The sequence below is a fragment of the Condylostylus longicornis genome, unplaced genomic scaffold, assembly GCF_029603195.1.
Source record: "Condylostylus longicornis isolate FDR11 unplaced genomic scaffold, ASM2960319v2 ptg000022l, whole genome shotgun sequence".
In the NCBI taxonomy this organism is placed as follows: Eukaryota; Metazoa; Arthropoda; class Insecta; order Diptera; family Dolichopodidae; genus Condylostylus; species Condylostylus longicornis.
Window position 1 is genome coordinate 4,667,308 of NW_026577991.1, and position 22,155 is coordinate 4,689,462.

The 22,155-nt window shown below is 22.8% G+C and overlaps 2 protein-coding genes across 4 annotated transcripts; one reads left to right on the forward strand and one right to left on the reverse strand.

Moving 5' to 3' along the window:
• The first annotated feature begins 535 nt into the window (after positions 1–535).
• Positions 536–20,089, forward strand: LOC129606962 (UTP--glucose-1-phosphate uridylyltransferase). Of its 2 annotated transcripts, none has more exons than XM_055517615.1 (7): positions 536–930; positions 17,616–17,802; positions 17,900–17,994; positions 18,056–18,196; positions 18,267–18,837; positions 18,956–19,365; positions 19,423–20,089. In XM_055517615.1, exons 1-7 carry the CDS (start codon positions 904–906, stop codon positions 19,528–19,530), a joined length of 1,539 nt encoding a protein of 512 aa, XP_055373590.1. In that variant the 5' UTR covers positions 536–903; the 3' UTR covers positions 19,531–20,089. The 2 variants fall into 2 exon arrangements, with proteins under 2 accessions (XP_055373590.1, XP_055373589.1); XM_055517614.1 differs by lacking the exon at positions 536–930 and adding an exon at positions 8,571–8,797.
• LOC129606961 (uncharacterized) lies at positions 940–5,033 on the reverse strand. Of its 2 annotated transcripts, XM_055517613.1 has the most exons (3): positions 2,524–5,033; positions 2,404–2,469; positions 940–2,344 (listed from the first exon to the last, which is right to left on the reverse strand). In XM_055517613.1, exons 1-3 carry the CDS (start codon positions 4,190–4,192, stop codon positions 2,022–2,024), a joined length of 2,058 nt encoding a protein of 685 aa, XP_055373588.1. In that variant the 5' UTR covers positions 4,193–5,033; the 3' UTR covers positions 940–2,021. The 2 variants fall into 2 exon arrangements, with proteins under 2 accessions (XP_055373588.1, XP_055373587.1); XM_055517612.1 differs by having other exon boundaries at positions 2,404–5,033.
• Positions 20,090–22,155: the final 2,066 nt, after the last annotated feature.

Below are 22,155 nucleotides of genomic sequence, written 5' to 3' on the forward strand. Positions count from 1 at the left end.
ATTTTGTGTGACAGTTAACCAATAAACTTGAAACTTGTATAATTATAACAAAAAAATTTTATAAATTACCTAGAAGCATTTTTAATCAACTTTTTAAGAGAATTCAAAATATAAATTTTTCATACATAATACATGATTTGGTCCATTGGATCACTGATTTGAATAAATTATAATTATTCAAATACAACTGGAAACTAATGCTTTTCAAAGTTCTAATTATTGGAAAATCGAAAATTATTCATTATGCAAGTGTTTCAGTTATTGTTTACATTTCCGATAAAATCTGCGATTTAATCTGAACTTGATAAAAGTCGTATATGTAAGTGTATTTGTCATATTTGACACATTATATTAGTTATATTATTTATTTATATTAGCTACATATATTATTTATTTATTTGGGAGATATCGATGAATAAAATTAAAGATGATAGAATTTACCTTTAAATGTCAAGCATTCTATGTTCTAAGGTAGATAATGTAAAATAAAATTCACATAAATTTTTTTTATTCTTATTTATTGGTTAATTTTTGACACTAGATGTCAACATTATTGTTGGGGAATTGGGAATGGAATTTTGTTTTTATTTATTTTTTTCTAAATGTTTGTACATTTGTGTTCAGTGTGATTTCTTTGCTGTCAGATAGCTTTCATCTCATTTATTTATTTTTCTTATTTTTGTATAGTTCTTTGTTGTTTGTTCTCTGCTCAAATTTTAATCTAAATTTATACTACATATATATTTTATACTTACATACATATTATATACCACTAGGTATATTAATTTTTTTTTGGCAATTTTATAAATTATAAGTGTGGTGTCAATATAAGTTTCGAATTTTTTTTTTTTAATATTTTCTTCTATTAAAAAATAGTACAATTATAATAAAAAAAAAAGCACAATGTTAAATGTTCCAAATGAAGGAAAGGTAAGAAATATTTAATGAAATATTAATTATAAATTTCAAGTTGATTATATCGCTTTAAAAATATTCTTCGCCAAATAACTTTGGTCCTGTATGACCTTGATGTGACCTTAGATATTTGGATGCATATTGTATAAAAATATTCACATTGTCTTAAATTGTAATATTGTTGTAGGTACCTAATTTGAATGTAGCTTCTTTGTATATCCATAATGTGAAATATGTATATTCTACATATATGTATGTACAGAAATACATATATAACTAAATAAGTAATATACAATCAATTATTATTTAATTATTTTAACAAATAAGTTGATATATAAATTTTGTTAACATTAGTATAAAATTTAAAATTTATTAAATGTATCAAAAACATTTCGGTATTTGAAACGGGAAATAAAATTATCCGTTATTATTAGATATAAAATTTTATTTATATGTAGGTATGTACATGCATATTATGTTTGTAACATTAATTTTGAAATAAATGTGTTTATACATTTAATTGATAGGGTGATTTTCCAGTTTTCGGACGAATAACTTTTTTTTGACTTTGGAAGGTTGTCACTCTGCCAAAATAAGATGTGCGGTTGTAAAATCACATTTTTCTTAAACTTTACCAAATTTACTATGTAAAAAAGCTCAGGTTGATGACATTTTTGTGAATGGTATATAAAATATTTAGGTTTAAAAAAAAAGTGTCAAATTTTCCAGTTTCCAGACATAAATTTCTATTATTCGGACAGGAAAATTTTAGTTTCCGGACAACAAGAATTTCTCTTACAGGTTTTTAATAATATAAGTAAAAAATTGTGTTTATAGAAAGCACATATTTTTCGAGAATTAACTCGAGTTTATTATTTGAGTTCAGACTTTTATTCAAAATAAAAACAAATACTTTAACAATTCATAGTACATTAGTATAAAAAACAAAAATATTAACTTTTACATAACGATTCTGTTTACATAGATTTAACTGTATATTATAGTTTTTAACCTATTTAAATAAATAATTACATTATATTATATATTATTTATGTATATCTTTTACATATTAGCTTTGGAATTTTTTTTGCATTAAAATTAGTGTATTATTCCTTTTCCTTTTTTAAGGAAACGTTTTTATAGTTAGATTTTTTATATTTTCTCTTGAGTTCAGATTTTTTAACTGAAAGCTCCCTTTTCTGCAATCTTTCCAATTTTCTTTGTTTAATTGCATCAGCTTTTTGAATTTTTTCCTGTTCCTTTTTGGCATAAATCTCTCTCCATGCTGAAGATGAGATAGCACTTGGAGAACGATCTTCCGTCTTATTTTTTCTTTTTGAATAAAAGCTATATAATTTTGGATAAAACAAATGTTTTTGCAATGAGCGAGAGGATGATGGTCGACTTATTGGGGTTGTTGGAGAAGTTACTAGAATTATTGAATTTGCTTAATTTTTTGATTAATTTTTCCACTATTTTGTGGCTTACCTGATGTTACATTAGAAATACTTGAGCTGGAGGACAATCGTCTAGTTATTAATGATGTTGTAGCAACTGTGAAAAAAATTGAATTAAAATTATTATTCATAGTTCTAAGTAAAACCTTACCTGGTATAAAATTTGTATTTTTGGGGGTCGTTTCGCGTTTTTGGTTTGATAGCGATATTGGCTGCTTTGAAGGTTGCTTTGGAGTACTTGGAGCAGACTTTTCGGCGTCGGAACATAGCAAAGTATTTAAAATTTCCTGCTCATCTAAAACATTAACATAATCCTCAGCATGTACGATTGTATCAGTATCGACAAATTCTGATTCATTGATTTTCGGTAAATTATCTTCTTCAGTAAATGGGAGCTCAGTATTGATATTCTCTAAAACATTTAAAATTTCGTTCAAATTAATTTGATGTTTCTCAAGCTCTTTCTGAGATAACTTTATCACTTCCATCGCATATTTAACTTTTTCTGCAAGACTAATATCCTTTTCATTAACATTTGGATAATTAGAAGTTCTAGTTTCACATGATTCTGAAAGCACACGCTCGATATTATTTTTCACACATTTTGAATAATCGATTGAGTTCGGATCAAATGGACTTAGTCCACATTTTCTGAAGCCATTTATAATGCTCGTACTAAGATTTTGATTTTGATTAATTGTTTCCTCCAAGAGAGGACAAAATGTTTTCTTTGTTAAAGCTACTCCAAAATTTTTTGATTGCCAATTTCTAACCGTTTCCTTCCAGCCTGTTTTTAAAGGCTTAAAGACACTCACATCCAGTGGCTGCATTATGTGGGTCGTGTTAGCAGGAAGAGCATATAAAATTATACCATTTTCGTCACAAAAAGTGCTAAGCTCCATGGTTAAGTGAGATTTATGACCATCAACAAAAAACAATACCGGACGTGGAATATTTTGTTTTTCAATCCAAACATTTACGCAGTTTGCCACATATTCAAAGAAAGTTTCACTACGCATCCAACCGCTTTCTGTACGTCCCAAAAACCAGTTTTGAGGTACACTGTCAACAACTTCTTTTGGTGGTCTAATGTACGGGAATATTACCATTGGGGGTAGAACTTTGCCATCAGCTGTGCAAACGAAAAGCACTGTCAAAGTTTCCTTTTCGTTCCCCGTTTGTATTTGGTATACATTTTTATATGATTTGGGAGCAATGACTTTGCCTGTTTTTGGGCACAAACTGAAGCTCGTTTCATCACCATTTATGATCCGCCTAGGGTCATTTAGTAAAGTAGTTTGACTTATACTCTCAAGAAAAATTGAAAGATCTTGAAACCATTTTTTGATATACTCCTCTGTAACAACAGCACGACCCTTGGTGATATTTTCTGCTTCCTTCAACGATAACCCTGGATTTCGTCTGAAAAAACCACGAAGCCATGTTCTACCAGGACGTCCATTTTTGAATGGATTTGCTCGTCCAGTGTGCTTCAAAATTTGTTCCACTGTATTAAGCAAATCATCAACTTGAAGTGGGAATCCACATTTGCTTAGTTTTCCACACCATTCAGCTATTTGTAATTCTTCGTCTTTAGTGAGAACAGGATCTGGACCTCTAGTTGTGGGACCTTCTGGGGTTTTGCCCTTCAATTTGTCATGCAGTGTTGAGCGGGGTATCCCATATTTTTCTGCTGCGGCTCTAATACTTATTTTATTATTTCGGATATCTTCTAATGCAGCTCCTGTTTTATTTCCGGTATCTTTCGCACAATTCGATTGAATATTTGTTGAATTTTGATTAATTTTGTCCCCGTTCATTTTGCTGAAGAAGTTGAAAACGAATTGGTAAGACGGCGAAAAAATTTAATGTAGATAGGTTTCTTTAGCATAGTAAAAAGAGGTTGTCCGGAAAATAAACAGTGCTATGTTACATGTATACTAATTTTCGGACAAGTAGCCATATTTGTTTTTTTCGCGTCCGAAAACTGAATTTTTACGAATTTAAAGGCTAAAAATTTGAAAGTAACTTTAAAATATGCAAATTTAAGTTATCATGCATAAAGATTTGTCAAATTGTAAATTTCGTAATTTTTCAGTATTCGGACAATCGTGTCCGGGAACTAAAATTCATGTAATTTTTTAGTTTTAGAAAGCGGACTATTAATAATAAAAATAATATTTAACATTTTAAAAAAAATAAACCTTTTAAAAGTTAATTGAATGTTTTTCCAACACAAATATATAATAATATCACACAATTTTATAAAAAATAACTTAAAAACTTACTTTTTCCGTCAACTTGTTTGTTATTTTTTTTTTAGAAAATTTGCACTTTTATCACTTACTACTCAACCTTCTCACTTTCAAGACAACTTTCAGACTAATAATGTACAGTTTATTAAAATATTATTTTACAAAATGGCGGAAAATAATGAGACGAAACAAAAATGTTAATGGATTTTTGGTGCAGCTTTTGAAATTTTCTTATTATTTAAAAAAAACCACTAAAGTGTCCGAAAACCGGTGAGTGTCCGGAAACTAGAAAATTACCCTATGCAGATTAAAAAGCTATTTAATTAAGATATTTGGGAAAAATAATGTGGAATTATAAGTTCCTAAACATACAGAAATAGGTAGTATGCTTATTTACATACATATACATACCGGTATATTACATACATATACAAATTTTTTTAATTAACTTTGTAATTAATTCATCTGTTATTTAACATAACATTTAAGTAGTTATCTAATAATTTTTTTTAAATTTTTCTGAGATGTATAAAAAACTGTGAACTGTGGGTGGGTTTCAATAATAAGTTCTTAAAGCTAGTGTTGTTCAAATTTTTGTTGATCATATTACAATAAATAAATGAAGTCTCAAAAATTATTAGATTTAGGTATAATTTACTTATTATTATTATTATCATAACAAGAAATAAATAAATCAAAATTTTTTTGTTAGATATTACACTATCTGGTAGAAAAATATAAAAAATCTGGTAGATTTAAGCTTCTATTGATAAGAATAAATTTGATGGCTAAGTGGGTAGAAGACAATATGTACATATAAGCTTAATTATTTGAAAATTTCCGAAATTAGTATTTTCTTTTATCATGTCTATATACCTACATACTTATATATTTGATTTATATTGATTTTTTAATGGGTATATATAATTATTACTAAATAGTAATAATGATAATATACCTACCCATTATAATTTCAATACAGCAAAGTAATCAGAAATTTGTTATAATTTTTGAATAAATAAAATAATTGGGTTTCTATCTAGGTAGTATCCATGTATGTGAATGAAATCAAAACAATCTATAGTTAACAATTAATAACTTATAAATAAATATTAATTAATAGAATATTAAATTTAATATATTATGGATAGTTGATCTTGAAAGTGATTGAAATCCATTTCAAAATCAAAATTTCAAAAATTTGGTTAAGATGTTATTTTTCTTAATAGAATTATTTTCAATAGAATAATTTTCCTATCCGACAACATAAGTTTCGGTTGATAGTACACCATTGAATATTATAACAAATTTAAATATTATTTAATAAAATTAGAGAATAATAATAATTTATTAAGAATTTTATGCTTAAATATATTCACATATGTATATTTAAATAAAAATTTTTATTAATTTAATTAAAACTTAATTTAATTGACTCTAAAATTATAAGTTGAATTCAATTTGATTATTAACAAGTGCATAGATATAATTTTTTATATTAATATGCTTAATCTATGATTAACAAACTTAAATACCCTTATTATGACATTTTAATTTAATATATTATTTTTTTTTAATAAATTAATTCCTTTATATTAAATTAATTTTATATTGAAAATAAAAATTTCGATTTCGTTTTAAACTTTAAGTTATTTCTCTTTTGATGACTCGAAATGAATTGATTGGTTAATCTTCATCCTAAAATGAAATAATAAAAAAATAATTGATTAAATTAATAAAATTATAAAAAAAATGCCATAAAATAAATGGAAAATTTACAAAATAATATCATTTAAAAAAAAAAGATAATGAAAAATTTTTAAAAGAAAAGAAGTAAGAAAATAAAATAAATTGTAAATTTTTATAATTTTATGTAAGTAATTTAGTTTTTTTCCATTTATTTTTTATTAAATTTATGATTAATAATATTAATCATAATATTATATGTAATTACGTATACTACATAATAAATATAGTATACATTATAAGTATATGCAAGGTAATTCAGTAATGAGAACAATATAAAATTATAAATTCAACAATTCAAAAATTAATTGGATTAAGTTGAAAAAAATCTTGGTACCTACTCCGAAAGTACATAAAATACAAAATTAAATAATATGTTGATTTCAAGTTCTTTACTAGCCCTATTAAAAAAATCTGAAAATAAATTAAAAAAAAAAACCAGTTTGGGAAAGAAATTTGATTAAAATCCCTGTATCTCGGAAACTGTTGACACTGTATATGTGGCTCCAAACAAAAACTATGCATTTTTGATGCCCTCTAAAAGATCGTATATATAATATTGTACCTGTTATTGAATCACCCTGTTAATTACAAAATTTTATATTTTTTTTCGATTTCTGCTTTTTTTTTTATTTTAAAGTTCAATTGAAATTTTAAAAGTGAAAATTAACAACATGATTTTGTTAAGCAACAACGCAACAAGCAACAATATTTTATTTTAATTTTATTTTATTTTAAATAATTATTTTGTTTTTTGTACTTACTATAGATAATAAATTTTTCTTTTTCAAAAAATTGATAAGGTTTGCCAAATTATATGCTGTTTTTTTTTCATTAATGTGTTCTTTTACATTAGAAACGAGCCAGTTTCTCAAATATAATTGACTTATTAGAGGAAAGAAAAGCACATAATGACTGCTTAATTTTAATTTATTCCAATTATTACCCTCAGTTCAATATGTATATGGTTATCATCACTATCCAAGTTTGTGTTTTATTTTATTACTTTTTCTATATATTCACATATGTATGTACATATGAGTTTTATTGATAAGAAATCATATGTAAAGAAAATAAATTAAAAATTTTTTCTGTTTCTGTGAGTACAAGTAAAAAAGAGGAAAAGGAAAAACAACAAGTAAACACTAAAGAACTTTGTATAAAACACAAGCAACTCTTCTATAGTTAAAATTGAAATTAAGCTTTGAAAATATTCTGAATATATTCTGTGATGGCAAACCTAAAAAATACAAAAAAAAATTAAATTTTCCACTTGAAAAAAAATGAATTTATCATTTTTTTTTTTTCATAATATTAATAAAAAACTCACAATTATTAATAAAAAAAACTTGGTTTTCTTTTTTCTATTTGTATATATGAATGTATACGAGCATATAAGTACTTATAAACAAAAATGTTTCTCTTCTGAAATATTTTATTTGTTCTAAAGTTGAAGCGTGATTATTTTACAATATAATTTTGTATTCTTTTTCATATTGTACTTGAGTAGAGACTCACATAAATATATATTTATATGTATGTACATATATATATACAAATAATTTACTTATTAACTCAATAAATATACAATTGTTATACTCTTATATTACTTTTTATATATTATTTATACAATAATTTAGAGCTTCAAAATGTACTATGTACTTATATGTATGTATAAAAATATTCTAGTCTTTAATTAAAAATACTGAAGTTCGTCATAAAATTTGTCAGTAGTTGATGCACGGCGCTCGTATAAATGACAAACTAAAAAAAAATTTAATATTTACAATTGAATTGAATTTAGTTTGAAGATTATTTTTTTCTTTGTTATTTTTATTTTTGTAAATAAGCTGAAATTAAATAATTAAGTTTTAATAATAATAATTATATATTATAGGTATTTTCTAAATCTATAATTACGGGTATATACTAGATTTTATAAAAGAATTTAAAATTTTTTTTTCAAAAATTTACAATCGATTTTAAATTAATTATTAATAATTATAAATTTTGAACCTTTAGAAATTAATAGAAAGAGAATAAAATTAAAATTCAAAATTTTATTATTGTTTTTAATATTTGAGTAAATGAAATTAGTGTTTATAATTGTTATTTTAATATTTAAATAAGAAAAAACAAGAAAAATCAAAAAAAAAAAAAGTTATTGAATTTTTTAAATAAATATTTTTTAAGAATTGTTTAATAATTTTCAATACTATTTTGTTGTTGTTGTTTAAATTAATTTATTAAAATTCTTAGTGCATTTTTATAAAAAAAAATAATAAAATAATAAAATAAAAAATCGTGATATTTTAAACGTGAGACTGTAAAAGGAATTTATATAAATAAAAAATAATAAGAAGAGAATTAGAAAAAATTATTGGAAAGAAAATGACTCGTCCCATTGATATTCTCTTAGAAAGAGTAAGTTACAGACTATAAAATGTAGTTAAATATTATTGCAATTAATTATAAATATTTTTAAAATGTTTTAATTACATATTTGATTTGAAATTGTCAATTAGAGAACAATTCCTTAAAAATTTGTAGTTAATTGCAAAATGTAACTTAACTTATAAATAAGTATAGGTACTATAAATCAATAATTGAGAAAATTTTTGGACAAAAAATAATATTATTTATTTAAAATATTAATAAATATATAAAAAGAAATTACATATTTTATTGTAAATACAAATTTGATATTTATGCAAAATAGTTAACATTTTTGCAAAACTGTAATATAAATTATGATTAGAAATTAGATAATTATATTTTTAATTAAAATAAAATTGAAATTTGAACCGTATTTAAGCCAATCATTTTTACTTTTATTTAGTGTTTTCATTGTTAATACACAAAAAAATAAATAAATCTGCAAATTTTTTGATTAATTAATTCAAAAAAAAATGCTAACAGGCCCTGATTTAAAAATTTTTAATTAAAGATATGAAATTGAAATACTTGGTTGATTCTTTTTTTTATAACCCTATGTATAACTTGAATATTTTTAGTAAAGGAAAACTTGTTCGAAGGTTGTGAAAAATCATATGCATTTTTATTTAAATAAATTAAATTATTTAAATTAAACCAATGTAATTAGATTATATTTTATTAACTCATACATATTTCTTTTGAAAATTTTATATTTCTTTAACTTTTTTACAATAAATGAATATAAGATATTAATAAAGCCCTACCCTCAGTAATAATTTTTTGTTCGGCAGTTAATAAGTAACAAATATCTAAATTAAAATTTTGATAAAGGTTAGCTAGATGTATACATAAGTACAATGTTGAAAAAAATGTTTTTTCGTATACTGTTATACTGTTAATTATGTTTTATTCTTATATTTTGTCAATATTTAATGTAATTGCCTAATATATTTTAGCAATCTTTTACTTCTACAATATTGTATACAATATTGTTGATTGTACAATTATAAGACTCATGCAGTATATTGTAGTAATAGCACTGTCACTACTTTTGACTTATCAATTAGATAAGCAATTATGTTTAGATTTAATAAATTATTTTATTAATGAATGGGAAAAAATTCATTCTGAATTTGAAGTAAATTATTTTTTTTTAAAAATTTACAAATATTTTCATTAATATATGAAATATAGAATTTTTTTTTTACTACAGGAAATTGATAAAAAAATTTCGATATTAAGTTTTTTTTTTTTGTAGCTCATTTACTAACGATTCTGTAACTAACTTTTTATAATTACGATTATTTCTTGATTATTTAAAAATTTAATCATAATATAGACAATAATTTGTTTTCCCTTCTGGCATCTATTTTTAGGCATCTATGTTCAGATTAGAATTTTTTTTTATTATTATTATTATTTCAGAAAATAAGCATAGACAGTAATAATTTTTTATTTTAGATGACCTAACATTTATGTATGTAGTGTGATTATCAAGGTTATTATTGTTATCAAACAAAATTAAAAAAAAAAAATTATAATTTTTTTTTTTCCTATACTTTAATTTGAATTTATAAATTATTTTCATTTATTATTATAATTTTAACGAATATAAAACAAAAACATTTTGTTGCCGTACCCATAACTAATAATAATGTTGTTAATAATTTTCTATTATCTTTATCGCATGTAATAGAAAAAAAAAATTAAAAATTTGAGGAAAAAAATATAAAATTTAACAATTTTTCTCCATTAAATTTTTTAGCTATGAAAATATTGTCTTTTTTATTTTAGAATTTTTGTGTAATTGTATGACAAGTTATTAAGAATAAATAATATGGGTACATTACAATAAGTATATCGAATTTTAAAATTTCGATTTAAAATTTTTACTTGTAGAAGTTTTTTGAAAAATAACCAGAGTCACGAGGCATTTTTTTTTTGGAAATATTAGTTGGTAATGTAAGTAGAATGAAATATATCAAATTTTTATTGTACCGCAAAGGAGTATTTATATAATGGGTAATATCCAAGTTAGCATTTGATATTAGGTAATATTAAAGTTAGTCTTTGATATATTAACATATATTATATAGGTAATATTCAAATTAGGCGACGTCGTGATTTTGGTACATACAAATCGTGTTTAGACTATATAAATTTTCTTCCCATCCAATAATTTTTGAATAGACCTAGATATTTTTGTGCTTTGCGTTTTTTACTCAATTATATTCTAAATTATAAATAGTATAGTCTATATACATACTGAAAATTAAGAAAAAAAAAAATACCTAATGAAAATTTTGAAAATTAATTTACCGCCTAAATTTTTTTCTAAAGCAACGTTACACGTTTTACCGTTAATACCATAAATTTTATATATGTTTGCATATAAGTAACTATACCAATAATCTTTTCACATTAAAAAAATATTTTTTCTTTTTTTTTTTAATATTTTGTTTCTTCTGTATTTGTTCTAACGATATTTTGTACCATACTTTACTGCTCAAAATATAAATATATCGTAATATTTTATTTCCTTCTTATCGTAAAATTTGTAGTTTTTAATATTGAACATAAATAATTAGGTCTGTTAACACAATTTTTGTTTCTTGAATTTTTAAGGGCGGCGCCTAATTCTAAGAAATTTTTTAAATATTTTTCACATAAAAATTTTTATATAAATTTCTTTAGATTGATTTTAAAAATTTGATATGACACTTGTGTTTAAGCATATTATTTAAAGATATTAAAATGAGTACCTCTTTTAGAAATTTTAAAACTGCGTCATCTTCCTGTATACGAGTATCTATTAGTAATCAAATTAATTTTTTGCTTTATTTTATTCCAGCTTCGCCCCTACAATATCATACACCAGCCGTAGGAGCATACGGCTGGTACATGATATTGTAGATAACCTCGAATCACTTTCTTACGTCATTAAATTTACTAGATATGTGATGAGTCTTTTAAGCGCCATACTAATTCACAAATTGTGTTTGTGTAATAAGTGCATTTATACAAAACATAATATATTTTTCAAGTAATTTTAAGTATTCGATTAAAAGTTTTCATATATTTCAAATTAGCGTGTATTTTGAATTATTGTAATTAGGGTATTGAGGATATTACAGAGATATTTATACAAAATTATTCGGACTTACTTAATTTCCAACAATATTCTATATGGCATTGATTAGTTTTGAAATTTGCAATTAATTAATTTTATAAACTAACATACATATAATAAATTACGTAAAATCCTAGATAAATGCTGGATGATCCTATAAATAAGTGGTAATAAGTAAGGCAAATAATATTAAGGTTATAAATTACTTAACTGCTTTTATTAAATATATTGCACTTATGAATTATAATAATAAAAATTTTATTATATTTTTTAATTTAAAATTTTCATTTGACTTCCAGAAATGTAATCAAATATTAAAAGAATATATACATATATATATTACATGCAATTAAATTACACAATTATATTTATTCTATTTAAAAAATCTCTCGGTTATCTAGCAAATTATTTATTTATTTTTTTATATTAAAATAATTATTGGTCAACTGTATAATAAATTCGCTTATTTGTTTTTAACCTTAAACTAAAATTAAACATTTGAAAAAAAAAAAAAAAATAAATGAAAAAAGAAAATAAACGTGACAAAATATTATTTTTTTTAATTTTTTACAATAATTTTCCTCTTATGCATAGATAAGAACAATTTTTTTTCGAAGATAAGATTATCCCTTAACTAACCTTTAACTAACCTTAATAATAGAAGCTTTAATGATAGATAGATAGAGAGAGAGAGAATAATTATTTATTTAAATTTTTTTTTTCATTTTATAATTGCTGCGGTAATTATTTTATATATGTATGTAAATATTTAATATGTAATTAATCATGTAATTTTATGAAACCAATTAATTTACACTAGAAAAAAAAAATTAAATTACAATCATAATCTTAAGTTTTTTTTCTTATTAATCGTCTAAATACCGGAAAAATTTACGTTACGGTAAAATACGATTTCATACAATGATTTTACATTTGAATTTTGAAAATAAACTGTAGATGGCGTACCGCGGTAAAGTCAAAATTAATTATAAGACTTGAATAATTTTGAAGCTAGGATTCAATTTGCGAAAAATGAAATATAACCGGGGAATAAAGTTATCGCTACTCCTCTAATTTTTTTTTTCTCTAGATATGAAATATTACCTCACCTTAATTATGTAAATATTATTGTATCAGAAGCTGCATTTACATGTACTATATGTACGATATATATTCCCAAAGGGCTGTATTATTTTTATTTGTGTAGCATAAGTCAAATGATTGTAGGCGTTCCATAATCCTACCATTTGCATTACAACAAAGGACGTAATTCTAGAATGTACGTAGAATGTAACAATTTAATATATGGAACTGTAGAGAGTTACAATTACTGGGGTTTTGCAATTATATTTGCAAGTGTTCAATTTACTGGGGCCTGTCGTCATTGTCTTTGTCATTCACAACATTTGTGAATGCAACATTCATTATTGAAAAATTAAATGTCAAAAATAGTTGCCATTATGCAGTGCAATTTTATTTTGAAAAAAAAATTCGGTGTCATTCGGCGAATTAACTATTTTCTTTCATTTTCTATTCCGTAACATAGGGATGATAATGCGCCCCTATTTAAAAAGTATAAATATTGCAAGTTATTTTATATAAAATGTGTTATACTGCTTTACATATTAAAATGGCTATACACAATAAATGTAATATACAACAATTGTTATATACATATGCATGTACATACATAGTTACGAAAGTTTCTCTCATAAAAGAAAACAAAATCAAAACAAAACAAAAAAAAAACAAAATTATATTTGAACTTGAACTTGAGCTTGGAAAAAAAAATGAAATTCAAGATTTGAACGATATTAAAAAAATAAAAAAAAGTAGGTGTATTGCAATTATCTTATATACATACATACTTACATTTTATTTTTTTAAATTTATTTTATAATCAAGTTTAAATTAAGAAAATCTTATATAATATAATGATATTATGAGATTGAGTCAATATTAAGTAACACCCAGAATACTTGTATGATATTACAAGTAAAGATGATTTAGTTTCAGAAATATGGTATCGAATTACCAAGTTTGATCTTTATTTACTAAGAACGAACAAATTACGCTGCAATTATAACAATTTAATTTACGATATTTTTTTATTACCTTCTAATACAATTAATAAATTAACTTCTCATTTATTTTTTTAGTGTACAATTATGAAGTTATTAAAAATAATTTTATGTAATTTATGTGTGTGATATTTTAAATTATAGTGTTTTGCTTATTTATTCTAAATAAGAAGGAAATAATATTCTTAAAAGAAAAGAGTTAAAAATAATTATAAAAAATATTTTATAACTAATTACTTGCAATTTATTTATTTTTCATTCTCTTAATATTCCATGAGATAACGTAAATAAATCTTAATGTTTATATTTATACAAGTATAATTCTTAAATAATATGAGCGATTATTATTCAAAATAATTATTTTAATTAGCTGATGAATATTTAAAAGTATGATAAATGATTTTAAAATTATATACTATTCATATTTTAAACATATGAAAAGAATGAAAAAAAAATAGAAGAATTTTTACGTGATTTGTTTTCAAAATTAGTTTATTCTTGGATCGTTTAAATTTACGCGTCTTTTGCGTATTTCGCAGTCTATATTGTAAATTGAGTTTAATTCTGTTTCAATTATGTTTGATTTAATTGAATAGAATTAAACTTAAACTGAACTTACGTTTATGAATCTTAATGTATAATTATTTTACAAGATTTAGTCAGAGGTTTTTTTTTTACATTTGTTGAACTAATTTTCATTCAACTAAATGTATGAACAATATTCGATATCCAACAACTTTATAGATATTTTAAATATTTTGTATTAAAGAAAACTGCTTCCTTCATTTATTTTGTACAACATATGTATGTTTGTACCTAATAAATTGTTTTTTTAATTTTAAAACATTTCAATTTTTAATATACAACTATCAATTAATTTTAATATTTTTTTCTAAAAACGATTTAAAATTCCATTAAATTCTCGAACTATTATTTAATATGGGAAAATTCGAATTCCTAATTCAAATACTTATGCATATATAATACGAATTTTATTAATAAATAATTTAAAGTTAATTTATGTACGTATTAAGTAAATATGAGGTCGAATCAAACAAATGGTTTGTAAAGTAGCACTTTTCTAATGTATGTTGCTATACTGTCTGCATTTGCAGAATTTAAAAAATGTTGCCGTTTCCATGCAATAAATAGTTATATATTAGGATTTTTAATACTTTGAGGTGCTGTAAGTTTTAGAAGGTTTTGAGAGATGTAAATAGAAAAAAATTTTCTTCCAAAGAAATAAGTTTTTAGTAAAGATATTAGCTTTCTATCTTAAAGGGTGTAAGGATTCAGGCAGACATATTGTTTTAGTTTGTAATTAGTGCTTGATTGTAAAATCGTTGCAAGCACATCTAAGCAACTGAACTATTGTACCAAATCAAACCAATTGTTCCCTTCAATATAAACACAAATAAGCAATCAAACAGTTGTAAAACAAAAAATTACAAATCTACCACAGACAGAATGACAAATTGACAAAATAAAATAAATAACCACTTTTTTTTCTCTAATATTTTTTGGGAAAGTCCTAAAAAACCAAAATACGTTTCATCGTTTCATGTGAATATTGGTAATAAATTTCAATTTTCAAAATTAGCATTAATATTCTTAGCAAAATTATGAATAAATATACTTAATTTAGTTTAGAATTTCTATTTTAGATTTGAAAAAAACAAATTATTTCAAATTATCTTAATTCTATGTAATTTCAAATCTAATTATTATAAGGTTAGCTATTAAGTCTGGATACTAATTTACAATATTAACAATCCATTTTAGGTTGATGATTAAAAATTACATGTTAATAAATGTTAATAAACGTATTTTGTGGAGGTAGAGTCTGATAACGTAAAATATAGAGTTATTTCTAAACAGTACAATAAAAAAAAGCTTTATGCCGACGTAGATTTTTAATACCGGCTGCTGGTTGACATACTTTTTTTTTGTGGGGTTTGAAAAATGAACGAACCATTTGTCAAAAGGTCAAGGTTGTCAAGGTAAATTGTAAAGTTAAATAACAATCGCTCTTTTGTTTACATTATTTCACTTTTTTTTTTTATTTGCTCGCTTGCTTTAAACTGATGATAGTTTAAAAATTTCATTTTTCAAAGAGTGTACACAACAATGTTGTTATTTCTACGAATATCTTTAATTCATACGTCTCCAGATATGCTTTTAAATTTTTTTGTTGCTGTTTTTTTATGTAAATTACTTTGTTTACAAAATTTTTTACCACGCGCTATTGTTTTTCTCGTTTTTTCTTGTTTTCTGTTCAAACGGAGCATACATAAATAAGTAAGGTATTTTAAATTGCTAATTTTAGTAATAAAGACGTAGATCCATAGTATTAGCATGTATATAATGATTCGTTTAAGTATGATAATTAACCTTTTTAAATAATTATAAATGCTAAGAAATTATAAAAGATAAGGTACTAAAAATATTTAATTAATATTTTAAAATTTTGTTATTTTTTTTATATATATATTTTGATTTTCAAGTAGATTAATTTTGTAACAAATTTAAGTTGACAAACGAAATGAAAAATGTTTATGTCAAAGTGGTTATGACTTGATAATTGCAGTAATACGGTATTAATACAAAATTCAGCTTATAAGTTGTATTACAGCAATTTTGAAATTACGGCTTTCAGAAATTTATTTGATATAAAACATTGTTAGGAGTCTCTCTGATGTTGTAAAGTTTGAATATTGTAGTGTCAACCGATTAAAAGTTTTTTCCAAAGTGTTCATTGGAATTGTCTTGAAAAATTTCTCATTATATTCCTCATAAACTCCAATATTTTATGATATATTGACATTTTTTTTTTTGGCAAAATTAATTTTAAAACAAAAAAATAAATAATTTTCGTCGAACGGGCCCCCTTTTTTTCTTTGTTTTTTTTAAAGAATTAGAATAAATATTTTATAATTTGAATTACGTAAACCCAACCGCTTTTATTTACTTAAATATACACAATTTTGTGTTATTTTAACAAATTCGTAAACAATTAAGCAAAATATTTTTTTTTTGTCTAAAATTCAACGATAAAAATAGATTCCTATAATGTACGTCATTAGTTAAATATCATATGTTCAAGTTTCCAGCAACTATATAAAAAATATTTATAGAATTTTTAGATAAAATATTGCAAAGGTACATACATATGTACATATTATGATAATATTCATCAAATACAATTTATAAAAATGAAAACGCAGTAAAAGAAAGTGAAATCTTTCACTTGTCAATCTTATATTTTTTAAATAATATTCATTGAACCCAGACATTTTTACGTTTGGGTGAAATTAATTCTATAATTATCTTATGGAATTTCAGTGTTAATTCATAAGTGCATAATGTTATTTCATGTTAATTCATAAGTGTTAATTCATAAATTGTCTTAATATAAGGTGTATTGCCCTTTTCCTGCATTCTTAGGAAGTCTAAGATTGAATAAATTCATACGACTCGATTTTATTAATAGAAATAAATTTGAAAAATGATTGTAATTTTATACATCACTTTAATTATATGTATATTTTGCAAGGAATTTAAATTTCATAAAATTTTTTGTTTTTGTTAATTTTAGGTTAGAGGTCACCAAAGAGTGCCATCAGATTCAAAAGAATTTCATGAAGTAACTAAACGTGATGCATTACAATTATTGGAAAATGAATTGGATAAATTATTACAAACATCATCAGATAAAAAACGTTTGGCACTTGCTAATGAAATGAAACGTTTCTCAGATCTTTTTGGTAGATTCTTACAAGAAGGTAAAGAAATGTAAAGAAATGTTTTTAGTATACAACGTTTTTAATATGTGTTTTTAAAAGTAAAAATTAAAATTTGAATGTTTTTGATTTTTTTTAGAGGGTCCATCAATTGATTGGAGTAAAATACAAAAACTGCCAGAAGAAGCTGTGAAAGAATACAATAGCTTGAAACCACCGAAAAATGATGATGCTGTAAAACAAAATTAATATTTTTTACCTTATTTGTAAATTCTAATTCTCATTTAAATTTTAGATAAAACAAATGTTGGATAAATTAATTGTTATCAAATTGAATGGTGGTCTTGGTACCAGTATGGGTTGTCATGGACCAAAATCTGTAATTCCAGTGAGATCAGATTTAACATTTTTAGATTTAACTGTCCAACAAATTGAGGTAAAATTTGCAAAATAATTTGTTTTGCTATTTTGTAATATTAATTTATTTAATTTTTTTTTTTTTTTAGCATCTAAATAAAACTTACAATTCAAATGTTCCTTTAATTCTTATGAATTCATTTAATACAGATGAAGATACTGAAAAAATTATTCGTAAATATCAAGGTTTTCGTGTACCAATTTTTACATTTAATCAAAGTTGTTTTCCACGTATAAGTCGTGAATCATTTTTACCAATTGCAAAAGATTTTAATGTTGAAAATGATATTGAAGCATGGTATCCACCCGGTCATGGTGATTTTTATGAATCATTTCAAAGTTCTGGTTTATTAAAGAAATTTATTGATGAAGGACGAGAATATTGTTTCTTATCAAATGTTGATAATTTAGGTGCAACAGTTGATTTAAATATTTTAAATAAATTGATTGGTGAAGAGAAAAATGAGAAACCAATTGAATTTGTTATGGAAGTAACAGATAAAACAAGAGCTGATGTTAAAGGTGGTACATTAATTCAATTTGAAAATAAATTGAGATTATTGGAAATTGCACAAGTATCAAAAGAGCATGTTGATGATTTTAAATCAGTAAAAACTTTTAAGTTTTTCAACACCAATAATATTTGGGCGAATTTAAAAGGTAATTTTAATTTCTAACATTTCTTAGACACGAAGCTAGAACTAAATTTTTATATAATCAAAATTCTTGAAAATTATTGAAAATCAAATACTTACGTTTTATTTTTATTATTTTTTAGCTATTGATCGCGTTATTAATCAAAAGGGATTAAATATGGAAATAATTATTAATAATAAAACATTGGAAAATGGTTTACGTGTTATACAATTAGAAACTGCTGTTGGTGCCGCTATGAAATGTTTTGATGGTGGTATCGGTATAAATGTACCACGTTCACGTTTCTTACCAGTTAAAAAAACATCTGATCTATTATTGGTTATGTCAAATTTATATAATTTAAAGAATGGAAGTCTTGTTATGTCACCACAACGTATGTTCCCATCAACACCCTTAGTAAAATTGGGTGAAAATCATTTTTCTAAAGTTAAAGAGTTTTTGGGACGTTTTGCCAATATACCCGATATTATAGAATTAGATCATTTAACAGTATCTGGTGATGTAACATTTGGCAGAGGTGTTTCATTAAGGGTAAATTAAAACAATTCGCAAATTTTTATAAAATATGAATCATAAATATAATTTTAGGGAACTGTTATTATAATTGCTAATCATGGTGATCGTATTGATATACCAGCTGGAGCAATATTAGAAAATAAAATTGTATCAGGCAATATGCGTATTTTGGATCATTAAAAAGTAAAAAAAAAAACTGGAGATTATACAAATGTTGCAAAATTACTATTAAAAACTAAGAATATCTTAATAGTTTTAAGTCAAAAGAAATATTATTGTATTAAATTTCAAAATGTTTGTTTTTAATATAGCAAAAAAAAATGAAATATCGCGCAAAGTTATTGAAAAAATAAATAAAATTGTTGATTTTGTAGAGTCTTAGAAAACTATTGTGCAATATGTTATACATCATAAAAAAAGAAAAATTGTTTTAATTCGTAAATTACAAAAAAATTGTTAGAATTTTTTCTTTTAAATATATTTTTGGTCGTAGTTCTGTTTTATTGAATTTACGTTTAGAAAATTTTTATTTTCAAAATTTAATAATTTATCTGCATTAAGCTATGCAGGTAAAAATAAATTAATACAATACATATTTTTTTTAAATTAGCTTTTTTCCTAAATTAAAAAAAATATTATAAAAATTAAAGTGTAAACTCAAAAATATGGGTACTTTATAAAAAAAAGAAAAGGAAATTATTACAATAAATCACAATAAAATTTGTTTGTTTTTTAATAATGTCTTTGTTTATTATAAAATTCAAATTGATCAAGAATAAATCACTTGTTTAGACTGTAGTTATTGATTCTAAGTATTTAATCAATTTAATTATTAATTTAAACAAAGATTTTCAATTGGATTACAATAAGAATAAAATAAGCATCTGCAAATGTTTTATAGTTCTTCGTATTTAAACTTTGCGCTTAAAATTAGTTATACAAAACTAGGAACTATGTCGAGAAAGTTATACACATCACACAATGGTCTAAAATTCAATTATAAAAAGGTTTGCTATGGTATATCAAGGTTTAAATTTATTTTTGCAATAACTCATCTAACAAGTAATTGTAAGTCTAATATCTATACTAAATAACTAAACCGAATGAGCACTGAGCTAAATAAAAGGATGGCGGAGCGATATTGTGCTAACAATCTGTGAACAAATATTTGAGCTACTTTCTACTGGTAATGAAAAATTTGAATGATATTTGAATGAATTTAGCCAGGCGGCGGATAAGTTTTCGTTGGGTTTTCACGTGTATATTTTTTTATATAAACTTAGAAAATTTTATATACAAATTTTGTAAATATCTATACTTACATATCTTCATATGTATTTAAATATTTTGAATTAAATATTTTGAACATTAATTATTCTTGCCTCTGTCATTGAATAAAATTTTTATTATTTTTTAACTAAAATCAAATGTTTTCTAATATTTAGTAATAATTTTAATTTATATATGTATCTAAAATTTAATTAAAACTTCAAGCTTTTTTACGATGAATTAACTAAAGATGAAATCATATTAAATAAAAATACTAATTTTTTAATATTAAAATTAAATAATTAAGATTTTTATTAAAATTATATTTATACATTATAATATTTTACATGTAGCAATGAAAAAAATTTTTACGAATTTCTTGGCATTTTATGAAAATTGTGTTTTAAATGACGTGTTTGCTATGTTTTTTTATAATTACTATTACATTTTAAATCATAAAATTTAATTTATAATTAAAAATATTTTATGCTACTTATTACATTTTATTATTATATAATATTCATAATGCTTTTTTAATTATTTTTTACAAGATGTTCTCAAAAAATTTACACATACTAAAAAAAAAACGTATATTTTCTTTGCTATTTTTTCCCTTAAGGAAATGTTTTTCTCGATTTTATTATTATTTAATAATATATTTTCTTTTTTTATTTATAGGATTATAATTTCCATTAAATAGGTGTTTTAGATGTATTCATAAGAAAGTATGACAAAAATATTCTTTTGTAATTTTATTTATATTGATTACAATATTCAACATTTAAAATTTGTTTTATTAAAAAAATAAGAAAATTAACAATTTTAAACAAAAAATAGAAATTATTTTAATATTTATTGAAAATACATATTTTTCTAATTTTATTATATTATTTAATTAATATTATTATGAAAAACAAAAAAAAAAATTATTTTTAATTTAAATTAATTATTTATTCATAATGTTAACTTACAACAATTGTTATTTTTTTAATTTTATAATTAATTTGTTAATTTAATTTAATTTTTCTGTTTATTTTTTTTTTCAATTTTATATAATTTAAATAGGCCCAAAATGTATTTTTATTCAATTTTTCCCTATTTTTTTGAAATTTCTATTCAATAATTTTTAAGTACTTAAATTAATAAATAATTTTTAAAATAATATTTTAGATATCCAAGGCGTTTTCTTTGAATTGTATTTAGAGGCACGTCACAACAGTAATATACCATTGAGTTCAATACACCAACTAAGAAGGAAGGAGGAAACAAAAAAAAGAAAAATATAGACCCCTGTCATCATTGTAACAAAAAAAATGAATGAAAGGAAAAATGAGTGAAAGACAGAAACTATTTTTCATCAAAGAACAAATGAGTCAATGGTAAACAGCTGCGTATCATTCATTCTTATTAAGTAATGACACCGAATTTTCTTTCCATATATAATTACAATGGACAATGACAATTTATTACATTCACAAAAATATGGAGGATAGAAATAATGATGGCAGACCTCATAATAGACAATGATTGTGATCA